At 35.8% G+C, this 12811-nt stretch overlaps 1 protein-coding gene across 5 annotated transcripts in view; it reads right to left on the minus strand.

Moving 5' to 3' along the window:
- The window catches only part of LOC121330671 (collagen alpha-1(XI) chain-like), an 84516-nt gene extending 72083 nt beyond the window's left edge, over window positions 1-12433 (minus strand). For 2 of the 5 annotated variants that reach the window (XM_041277365.1, XM_041277366.1), the window contains exons 1-4: window positions 12095-12432; window positions 4717-4884; window positions 3009-3222; window positions 228-390 (exon numbers count right to left, since the gene is read on the minus strand). In XM_041277365.1, the coding sequence (XP_041133299.1) occupies window positions 228-390; window positions 3009-3222; window positions 4717-4884; window positions 12095-12203 (654 nt within the window). In that variant the 5' untranslated portion in view covers window positions 12204-12432. Of the gene's footprint in view, window positions 1-227; window positions 391-3008; window positions 3223-4716; window positions 4885-12094 lie in introns of all 5 variants that reach the window. The other 3 variants (XM_041277364.1, XM_041277367.1, XM_041277368.1) reach the window with 3 other exon arrangements.
- Between the last annotated feature and the right edge of the window lie 378 nt (window positions 12434-12811).

Genomic DNA, 12811 nt, shown 5'->3' on the forward strand with positions numbered 1-12811 from the left:
GCCTCCACTCATTTATAAACGTTCTTATGTTCTTATCTGGAACTACAAGAAATCCTCATGAAAACCAGATATGGCATCCGTGACACTACAGCAATTAAAACACCACAAGAGGAAACAACCGCAACAAGCTCATTTTTAAACTGAAATTATTTGATACATGTTTATAGCACTAATAATAATATAAATTGCTCATTTATTTATTTATTTATTTATTTTTTATTTATTACCTCAAAGACTTCTTCATCCAAAATCCTGGTACCGAACACTGTTATGCCATCAGTGTTGATGACAGCCTGGTCACTTCTGCTGAGTGGTTTTGTGATTTTCTTTTTACAGTCAAAAATGATAGTAACAGTTTTTTGCTGCACACTGATAGCTACCCGATGCCACCTGTACAAAAAGATGGGAAATTGAAAAGGTTGCTTAGACATCCAAAAAGGCTTTCAAAGCAAAGGAAGAGTTAATAGTGAGCAACACATGAGGACCCCCCCCCCCCCACTGAGCACAGTTAGCTACAACACATAAATAATACATTCCAGGAGTACCGTTCGGTAATGCATTCTTTCCCTCACAATTTGGCCCTTTGCAACACTGGATTAAAATCATTAAATACAAAACTAAATCCTCCATCTGGGTTATTTAGTATGACAGACATTGTGAATATTGTGGAAAGTATTTTTCAGCAACAAACCTCATATACGCACTCTACTGTTGTAAATATTGCAGTGTCTTAAATTACACATTCTGTATTGGATATATCAGTTTAAAAATGTAATAATAATACAACAAATCTGTTTCTTAATAATTTGAGAATGAGCTGCATTAAAATGACATTGCCTGTCATACAGCACTTCATTAATGATGATTGTAACGTGTGTTTGACTGTATTGACACACTGTGGTTTAAAACAAAACTGTAGGAGAAAAACAAAACAAAAAACTAATTGTATTCTGTTTATTGAATTAAATAAATAAAACAAACTGTCAAGTCCACAAGTAAATACCTCCGAGAGGCTGCCTTTAAAAATGGTTTTAAAAAGGTGATGCACCAATCCGTGAGGATGGAATAAGGGTCATCTATGAATACTGCGTACAACCAACAGTTCGTGTCAACAAGTTAACAACTGGAGGCAATTCAATTTTGCCCATGTCTGTAAAGGTATACTGTTGTCACTTTTAAACCTCCAACAATCCAGGTGTCAATATTAAGGGCTTAAAAGACTATGGGGCTATTCAATACAATCTTAGACCTAGCTCTGAGTTACAAATGAACTTTTTGAAATGTTGCCAATGGTGTGACTCGTATAACCTTAGAAACAGTTCATCCTTCAGTCTCAAATATCCAAAAAGGAAGATGGCTTCCTGCAAAGATCACACATGAAAACAATTCCTCAGTCAACACAATTCACAGTACATTACCTTCTATGTTCAATATAAGTGATTTAATTGTTACTATACTTGTGAAGCACAAAGGCTCATGTTTGACAATGTTTGTTCTGTAGATGGGAAAATAGTGTTTATAAAACAGGTATGATTCAATGCATGATAAAGAACCAGTTTCTCCCATGTTGCATTGGTTCTACAGCTTTGGGTTCGAGTTGAGTTGAAGGGGTAAAATGTGTTTTTTTTTTTTTTTGCTAACACATGAAAAAGCTTTCTATTCACATTTGAACCCTGTAGTCATTGTGAAGTGCTCCTTTAAAGTACAATATAAATTTATATTAATTAAACATTATGGTATTTATTTCAGTTTTTTGAAAGGCAGGCATTATCACAGATCAGTGAGGTCATTGTACCTACAGCAGTTTTTTATTTTTATTTTTTATAAATCACACATCTGTAACATCATGACAACGTAATAAAATACTGTATTAAGTAGTTTCCTGTCAGGACATGTTACTTCTTCAATGAGTCACTCTTCCTCATAGTATTTACAAACTGTTGAGATGTTTTGTCCAGGCCATTCCATTTAAAATCCATCTTCATTTGCAGTCATTATTTTAAACCTTTTGTGGCTATATGTGATTCTGTCTTGAATTCAGCTGTTCTAAATGTATTTCCACTTGCATTCAATCCATTATCAAAGGACTTCTCAATTACCACAGCCTAAAAACTACAAAGACACAGAGACAGACAGACAAGTCTTCTGCAGCTGCACAGTGGGTTCCCATATTAATGCCTGCTGGATTAACCTGTGTTCTTTCTAGACAGTGCTGCTAGATTGAACATTTTCACCATGACATAATGGGTCTGATTTACTAAGCTGGTTTCTTAAAATGCAAGTTTTGCTTCACTTTTTAAGGAACAAATATGAACAGTTTGCCCAGGAAGGTTTGTATATGTTGCATATAAACAGGATATATCATTCTAGTTTAACAAAAATAGTAATTACTTACAAAGTTTTTTTTTTTTTTTTGTTTGTTTGTTTTTTTGTTTTTTTATAATTAAGTTTGTTTTGTGGCAGCAATATCTTTTAAAATAATTATAAAGGGTATATGAGCGGTCTTACTCAATTGACCTAAGCAGTGGTAGATCAAAATGCTGCCAGTGAGAAACTATGTCATGAAAATTAAACATCTAAAAGTGCATGCAAGTAAATTTAGTGTCTTTCTTTCTGATTGTCCTATATAGCTATTTAAAGGACAACAGTATTTAGATCATTAACTAACTAGATCAATTGAATAGACCAAGGTGTGAGAGATCCGCTTTTAGGTTTGTGAGGAAATGTCAACTTCCATTTTGCTCTCCAGGGGACAGCTGATCCTTCTCATTATAGTGCAAGACATTATCCGGGATGACAGTGCTTGAGATGCCTCTTGCAGTCTCCACACACATGAATGGTTGGTTTCACTGACTGTGAAACCAGTCAAAAGTCTTTCAACCTTAACTATGTCACTGGGTTGCAGAGCGTTGATGCACTAAAGAAAAGTACTTTATCAAAATAAGCCATATTGCTGGAACAACAAATACACTTTTTTCATTAGAACTTTTTTGTTGGGTTCCACTTACTTTCCATCTGCAATATTAAGAGTCCTGAACAAAGGATAATCCTCAGGGGCTGGTTTGCCATATTGGTCCTCATACAGGAACACTGGGGATCTGCCCACCTCCACTCCAAGCTGCTGGATTCCCTGCTCATTGTAAACTGACAGCAAGAAGGACTGGATCCCTGACTTGGGTTTTATCGTTGTAAGGATAGAGAAATCTTCTGGGAACACTCCACCTGGAACACCAACAAGAATTACATTATTTTGTACTAATGATATCAAGATGTCTGATATATGTGATATACATTTAATGGTTACTTTTTTCAAACCACAATATATCACAATAACGTAAAATAACATTCCTTGTTTCAAAACTAACATATTGTAGGTGTTCTAAACATGTAGTCAATATTATTGCTGATGGCCAGTAAAATGTGTTTTGTATAATTCTTTAAATGTGCATTAAATATAGTATGGCTACTGCATATACAGTAGGTCAATGCATCATATGCTTGAAGTATTAAACAAACTGCATAGAAATGCCATGTATCATAATGCAATTCCAGTTTTATAAACTGTCAAATGCTTTCAAACACTTTTTTTTTTCTGCCCGTAATCACACTAATCACATTGTTATTTTCATTTTATGCCATTTTGTGTACTGTTTTTTTTTTTTTTTTTTTGCAGTCAAGCCAGTTTGGTAAAAGAACAAAACACACACTGAACATATTAATTTAATGAATGTCTGGCACCCCTTAACTTGTATATTTTGCCAATACATATAAACTGCCATGCTCAAATCTACACATGACTATTAAATTTAAAAGAACCAATTTTAACTCTTTTTTTGTTAAAGTCATTAAAATGGCTTTCCAATAAAAGAACAAAAAACAAAAAGGAACACTCAGCAAAAAGCAAACCAAGCCATTCTTAATGGTAATTAAAACACATCTAGCTTTCTTCACTATAGAAATTACCCATTGCAATAATACTGACATTCATTTTCTAGCATCATTTCATGTATAATAATTAATTTTACTCTAGAGTATACTGCGTGGCTAAAATAATTAAAAAAGGGCCCAAGGTTATGAAATAAACATCCAGCTGTGCACGTCTGTTGCTTAATTTTATGTCTGTTTGTAAACCTACTTTAAGAGTCAGGAAGGTGAATATTTTAACATGACATTAAATCCACTGCTGTTTATGTAAATTGAAAAGGCCACTTCATTCATTTAAATGATTATTATTTAGTTAAGTGTATCAGTGTCACTGCATTGGAGTATCAAGCATTTGACAGTTCAAAACAGTTTGTTACAAAACTCATATGAATATTAAAGTTAAAATACAGGTGAAATCAATCCCAGGTTATCAATGGTGAAGTTAAAGGTCTGCAGCATAAACAATACAAGCCATTAAATAGCATGTCTCTACAGACAATAATATTTCTGGCGCTGCCCTGCAATTTCCATCTAATTCAGGCTATGATAATCACTTAAACTGGACAAGACATCTGACAAACAATTACTAAGGATGTGCATTCAAAACCGATAATGGTCAGCCGTATTGTTGATGTTTTGACCTCTAAGGTTTGCCTCTCTTTTTCTGGACTGCATGTGATTTTAATCTGGGTAAGCATGTGAGTTGATCCATTGAGTTTTGCGTGGAGTTCACAATGGGTGACAATCATATCGACAAGAACACAGCTTCAATTGTAAGTTTGTGTAGCTTACCTGGATATAACTGCTTTGTCGGGGCACTGAGTTGTGCTTGTTTTCCGACTCTGAAGGCTGTGTCAGATCCTTGTGAGTTTTTTCTATTCGTGCAAAAGCCTGTTGTTTTTTTAACCCCTTCTGGAGAACTGTGAAAGTCTAATACTTTGAGCACATCAACAGGATCAGCTGTAGGAGACAAGAATAAAAAGACATTGTAAAACAGTTAAATCTGGTTCCCACCAAAGCACATCTTCATCAATGAGGATACTTTACCCTTACCTCCAGGCCACACTTTCCACTCATTTCCTTAGGGCACTAATTAAAATTTATCTTTGAACTGACACATATTAATAGGCAAAACACTTCTGGAATTTTACAATTACCCCCTTGGGTGACCATCAAATCCCATTATCTTTTTGACACCAATAGTAAACTTTATTACATTGTTATGACACGGTTTTCTCCTCTCACAGTATTAGTAATTTCCTTTCCATGTTCGAAGCTCCGCATTTATTAGTCATCATTATTATTTAGTTGGGAATGGCTATCCCCTTTATTATTTAATTGGGAAGAGGTATCTCTTTTGTTGAACAGTTATTTTTATTCATTTTTCCAATTTTCTCCCAATATTGGAGTGTCTAATAATTATTCAACCTGGCTCACCGCTGTATCCCCCGAACTAACTCGGGAGAAACGAAGACAAGCACTCACGTTCTCCAAAACGAGTGACATCAGCCGTCCCCTTTTTTTCGCTCTGCAAGCCCACTGCGCAGCCATATTTAGAACTTACAACTTCGAAGGGGCACGCAGTTCTGTAGGCCGGCTTGTATGTTTAGAACTGCGTTGGTGGTGTGAGGTGAGCCGAGGTCTCCCCAGCCAATCTACCCACCTATCCCGCCCGGGGAGCGACTGGCCAACTGGGCGGAGTCCACGGTCGGCAGTGGCATAGCTTGGATTCAAAACAGCGATCTCCAAGCTATAGGGTGCATCCTGCACTCTGGGCAGAATGCCTTTACTGGATTCCCCACTCAGGAGCCCCAAGGCATCTCATTGTTATACTTTATGAATGCTTTTATAACTTTATCTATATTCAATGTTATTGTGGTAATTAAAATTAGTAAAATATTAGTAAAATAAAATACTTTTTTTTCTGTCAGCATGTTTCATCAAGAGGGACATAAGTAATAAGGCAAAACGTTGAAAAGTATGATCCTGTTGGGACTTGGCCTGCCTTGCCTGCTTGCAAGGCTAGTCTGATATGGAAGACAACATTAACAGTCATTAGTGTTAGATAATGTGTAGAAGTGGTCAGTGGTTTACAGTTTACAGTACAGGTATTTAAGCACCTTCTAAAGTCATACAAATACACATAGGGAAGTGATAAATAGTAAACAAACAAAAAGTCTTTTTTTTTATTCTAATTTTTATCATGCTCAAATTAGTTTTTTTTTTTTTTTTTTTTTTATTTCCTGCCAATATAAAATATTGATTTACAGTCTGTTTTATTTATTTATTTATTAAAACACTTTAAACAAACCCTGAATATTTACAATACTTCACTGGTCTTCACACTGTTTACCTACGCTTTACCATACTTTATTATACTTTGCTATGCTTTTACTAAGGTAAACTTTCATAAGGGTACACATAGAATCTATTAAACTAGCATTACCTATTGATTTACAGAGCACCCTAGTGATAATATGAACTATTAACCAAGTTTACTGTTACTTTTATGAGTTGGAATTACAATTAACACAGTTACTGTAGGCTAGCAAGACTCTCCAAACACATTCTAAAGAGTAGGCCAACATTTTCCTGTTCAACTGAGAAAGTTAACACACCCCTATAGCCCCTGTGTTATCACAGAACACTGTACTGTACGCAAAATGGTTGAGACATCTGATTAAATTAATCTGTTAGATTAACTAATTATTTCATTACTGACCCCATAAAAAATATAGGGCACACATTTATAACTGTGAGAAAATACTTTGCCAAAAAAAAAAAGAAAAAAAACATCAAAAAATGTAAGAATAAAACAAGCTCATAAAAACCTGAATCCAGTTTTATGTGACATAAGTCTGAAGAGGAACTGAATTCTGCCTCATCTAAACAACAAGGCCGTCAGTTTTAAGCATTACAGCAGTATTGCACATTTAATACATCTACGCTTATCAAGTTTCTTTAAATAATGAGGCAACTTGACACCCGACACTACAGGGACAATGTAAGGCAACAGGCTTGTCATGTTAAATAGTCTTCAGTAATTCCCCTATTCTAGTACACAGTTCTCATTAATAAAACTAGACCCTCACTAGTATGCAAGGCCAAGATATTTCTCTCCTTGGCAAATTACCATATTTATATACTATTAGTATATAGCATTCCCATTAATAAATCTGAATATTAAATACTGCACCTGTATTTTGTTAATATTTTCTACTTACATTAAAACATTAAAGAGCTATATTATCGTCACTCGAAAAATGTCAAATTATAAACGCATTAGTGGATTGCATACAATCCTGGTACATCCAAGCTGTTGAAAAAAGCAGTGGGCTTGAGTTTATCTCAAAGTAATGTGGCTCTTCCAGTGTTATACAATCAGCTTTCTTTCTATCCACTTTTCTTTCAGTTATACAACAGACTGATTTTTCTGGAGGCTAACTTAAATTTAACCATGAGTTGTTGATTCTAACAGTTTTTAAACATTTCCTTTATGCGCTGTTCTGCTACATACTATTTTTTTTTTTAATATTTGGTCTAATCGACAGTATTTCACACAGCAAAAAAAAGAATATTTTTAAAGAAAAAAAGTAGTGTCTGCATTCGGACAAAAGCTTTTTAAATATATAAGATTTAAAGGGCTATTCAGTTTTGTTAATGGATTGTTGTCACTTATTTATATTAGTAACATATTTTATAATACTGTATATTTTAAGGCAAACTTGGCCTGATAGGGTTTTCCATGAATAAATCCCAGTTTTAGGCCTGCCCAGATCTCCCCCAGTGCGCTCCCTGTCGTCTTTCATTTGTATGCATGTTGCTTGCGCTAACACTTTGGAACTGCCAAGATCCCTTAGCCTCATCACTACATATATTCAACAATCCACATGCAAAAGAACATATGTATTGAATGCACTGTGACTGAAACCACAATTAATCTCCCAAACCCCAAATGCAATGTGTTTAATTAAACCGCTTCTAATCTGTGCTTTGTACAACCCTAGCTTATGTTAAAAAGTTCCAAGCGCCACATTCCCAGGGCTGAAAACACAATCATGACCCCCTTAAATCTCTGAAAGGCAAAGGCTTGTCACATCTATTGTGCCCTCCTCCGAAAGGAAACCCTTTTGTGTTAGTGAGAGTTTGCGTGATTGGAGAGCATGCACAACCTCAAAAAGCCACTGTAAATTACAAACCCTCATTATCGCTTACATACAAACTTGAATACATACCACTGATGTTTACAAAAAACTACTGGAATCTTTGGGATGGATGTTACAGCAAGCATATGTATTCGAAGAACTGTTTTGTTTAAAACCAACCTGGCTTTAAAATATAAAGTGAATAACTTTGGAATGCCTGTCTGCATACCAGCAGGCCTCTCATACATCCCAGATGTGCAGACCTGGCCAGGCTATGACCTATCGGGTAGGTGCCAGAAAAACAGCACAAGCTGAAATTCATTAAAATGCCAAATGAGCATCTGCAACCTTCAGCTGATGAGAGAGTGTCATATTGCCTTTCCTGTTCTGCAAACAAGTATGTGTAGCTCTCCAAACAAGCGCGTTATAGTACAATGAACCAGAAGGGCTTGAAAAAATAAAATATTTATTAAACAGGAAGCTAAGGTTTTTAGTAAATATAAGAACAATCAAAATCCAGACTACATTTAACACAGAAAAACACTGTTCTATTATTACTAACAATTTCAAAGAAATTCAAAACAATAGGTGCACTTTCAAGCCTTGATACTGGACCTAAAGCACTAAATTTGATGGTCTTACACTTGCAATTGAACCTATATTAAATTAACCGTTAGTGATATTTAGCACATGTGAGAACCTGTTTAATAGAATCACATTGTCTAGGATACTACATACTGATCATACTACCATGCTAGTTTTCTGTCAAAAGCAAAAAAAGTATTTCACACACCCTTTTACCTGCCAAAAATGGGTAAAAAGAAGCTTAATCTTGTATACCTTTGCTGTGTCCTGTCAGCTTGGACAGAGTGTAGAGAAAAAAAGAAAGGACCTTTTCACCTGCTGATCCCTGGGACTCAAATAATCTATTCAGCAAGAAGCCTTCTTGTGTGCACTCAGGGTTTCAACAAGGGTGCATTATTGCAGAAATTTCTGCACAGAATTTTCACAGGGATCTGTTTTTATTATTATTATTCAGCTCTACAATTTATTGAGGCTATTTGCCTGGGCAAGCAGTCTAATTATAAACCTAAGGATTTGATCATTATACTGCTTATTATCTGGGTACAGGTAGAGTACTCTGTTAACCTTAAAGCCTGGTCTGGTAATAAACCACACTAATGACAAGCCACAATGTGCAAATTAACTGCGACACATGATACAATTATGGGTCATTTACATAATACCAGAAGTGTACAGGATACAGGAAAGGGTTCAGCTGTCCAGACTGATGGCAGTGATAAGGCTTGTTCGATGTTTTATTATTTCACAATAAGTTATTGCATTGTGTGTTTGTCAGCTTATATTTAAACAGTACACATTCCCTGTGGTATAGTCTAAATGCATGCTATAAGGTGTAGATAGTATCACCAAGAATGTAAAGCTCTAATGCCTTAACCCTGAGGGCTTACAAACATGTCTGTACATTCAAAACCTGAGGGGGCACCCAAGAGATTACAAAAAATATATAACATTGCCCTTTTTTAACTGCTAAGGAGGAAAACTCACTCAATCAGTGAAATACTCAACTAACACGAATACTGTGCTGTTAGAGGCCTCAGGATTACACGCATGGCTGAAAATATTCAAAATGTTATTTATAAATGGATATTGATTTTCTACAGAAAGAACATAAAAGGATATTTATTTATTTATCCATTTATTAATTAGCTGGATTATTATTATTGTATTTTTTGGCTATTATTCTCTGAAGGCAAGGGCCGTGGTTGCTTTGAAGCTTGTTTAAGTTTCGTAAGCAGTAAAACTTAACACAAGCTCAGTCTTTTGAAAACAATGAATTACACGTTATTTCAGCTTGGTCCATACTGTGTGTGACTCAGACATTGTTATGGTCACAACACACCGCTCAGCCATGTAGGGCCCCCATAGTGGCCTGCTCTTTGAAGCATCCCAAATAATAGGGAAGTGTAAAGTAGACCATCACTAAATAACTGCTTTGTCCTCCATTTAGGAAATTAGCACCCACACTGAGTGCACATGCAAAAACCAAAAAAGATTCCCACAGCTTGAGTTATATTTCAGTCTGGATGCCATAGGTTGCTATTAATAAGTTGCCATGTATAGACTATTGAACAATAGCTGTAAATGGCAAACCTGTTTAAATATTCAGACTTCTGGGCTTTTGTGAGAACGAGGACAGTGTGGAGAAAAGGTGTTTCTTTTCCGCTATAGTATGTATCTAGACTGTATTAAGCACTGAAACTGACCATACTGGGGCTTGCAGATTACATTTACTGGCACTGCATTATGTGCAAACATTTTTTTGTTTTATAGTAAAGATTAAATTCCCTACAATACAACTACTGATAAAAACGTAAACAAACAAACAAACAAACAAACTATAAATAAATAACTACAATATAACTTCTAATTGTATAGGCAACTGAATCAATCCACAATACAGAAAGTCTGTGGTCTTCTGTGAAAGTGTAATAAAAGGCTTATGTCCCAAATCAGAATCTTCGTTTCCCACTATTCAAGCCAATCAGAGTCCATCTGTATGAACAGCAGGGGGCAGAGCTACAGACCACAGAAAATAAACATTCTGGTCCAACAGCGAGGTGCAATTGTGTGCTATAAACTTTAAAGTCAAACTCCTTTTTATAACATTTCAGCTCGATACGTCAAAAGTGTTCTTTTCAGTCTACATAACAAGTGGGCAAGTTTTTTTTTTTCGTTTTTTTTTTATTATTATTATTTTTTATCTTGATGTTTTAATTTTGCAAATGACTATTAAGTGCTGTCATTAAAATAGCTGAATTACCAAATACGTGGTAATGTTAAAGCAGGGGTGCCGATTAAATAGCTGCCATGCAACTCACATGAATACCTGCAATAAATAAATAAATAAATAAATAAATAAATAAATACAATAAAATACAAAGAAATGCTACAGCAATACTATTTAGTACAATATGAATACTCTCGGAGTCATATGAAATTCAATCGTGTACCCAGTGGTAGGTACAGTGGGACACAAAATGTTAAAGTTCACTAGGGTTAGTACTGGTAGTTAACGTTTTTATCCTCCAAAGCTTCTAAAGTCCTTGACAGGCAACTCTTGCGGCTGTAGAATTATTGACCAAACTGAGACTGCAATCTTAAAACATAAGGAATGTCACCCTGCTAACCGTGTCCACATACACCTAACGGACCACCAGTTCAAACAAAGGGCTTTTCAGGATAAATATTTTAGGCAGTCATCAAAAACTTGTCAACCGATTTTATATATTTGCAGTTTCATCCCAGCCATGCCACGTATGAAGTGAATATTTAAACATCCAAACAAGACGACAAAGATAATAACCATCTCGCTCCTCTGCTACAGACTAGACGGAGTTTTTGAAAGGTTAAAATGCTACCTGCAAGAAAAAAGAAGCACGTCCGGAACGGTGAATAAAAACAGAAGAAAAAAAACCCCACAAAAACCATAGTTTTACCGTTTTCTTTGTAGTATTATCTTGAACCGCATATATTGTTTTCACATTTGAAAAGAAGGATATTTTTAGCATAAGCGTTTTTTATTTATTTATTCATTTTTAATTTTTTTTTTTTTTTTTTTTTTTACCCACAACTCAATAGGTGGGAGAAGATTCAGGTAAATTAAAACGGCCCTATGCTGTTATTTCAGATGCATGGAAACCTGTTGTGCACAAATTAGGTTATTGCTTGAGTCTTCTTTAAACTTAAAGATTTACAGATAACTTTTCGTGTGTCAGTCTGAACCGCTGTATTTGCTAGTATGTCTGAAAGTCGCCTTATTTAATAGTTTTTAAATATATATTAATGGGGCAGTGCATTTTTAAAGATGCTTGAAGGTATAATAGTTTGAGATAAGTCAATAGATTTCCTTTCCTCCCTCCCCTTGTCCTATTATTATTATCAGACTTGGTTAACTGACAGTGCTAAGACATCACAGACACTTCTGGTCTCGCATTTCTTACCTGCTCTGACATTTGCAGCCTGCAGAACGAAAGTAAAAGTGATGATTAAAGTGGAATCCAAGAGCCACCTTTTCGTTTTCCACCTTGTGGACCACTTTTGCATCTCCATGATCGGCGCCCACAACTGTGATCAAAACTGGGCGGCTTCAATTTATACAAAATTCAGTCCCTTCCACAATCCCAAATTTGATTTTTTTTTTTTTTTTCCTACACAGCCATAAGTGAAAGCAAGGTTTTTTTTTTCTGCACACAGCCAGTCCAGGCCCCTCAGATCTTTCCTTCCCTGTGCCCTGCCTTCAGACTGAAGGTATTTGGGCTTTCATCAAAATGCAGAGAGCATTCGATCCCCCTAAAACCACACCGTCAAGAGGGTTGGGCAAGCACCACAAACCAGACGCACGATCACAGTAAACTGACAAGGGAACATTCCTGCTATTAGCAAATCGCTGGGCTCCAAATTTGCCTAAGGATCCTCCCATCTCCACGAGTCCTGCCAAATACCCCTTTTTTTGCTTCCAAAAAAACTTCATCAGTTTTCTTGGAGCACTTTGAGAATGAAAGGAATGGCAGGAGAGTGAGATCGAAAAGGCATGTTAGCAATCTACAGTGTATGAGCAAGCATTATCTGCCCTCCCGCCTGCAAACCAATGCTTCTTCGACTCCGGCCACCTAGGCATCTACCGGATATCTCCTTCAATGAAGCGCAACTTGTTGACT

This window comes from Polyodon spathula, chromosome 18 (genome assembly GCF_017654505.1).
Source record: "Polyodon spathula isolate WHYD16114869_AA chromosome 18, ASM1765450v1, whole genome shotgun sequence".
Lineage (NCBI taxonomy): Eukaryota > Metazoa > Chordata > Actinopteri > Acipenseriformes > Polyodontidae > Polyodon > Polyodon spathula.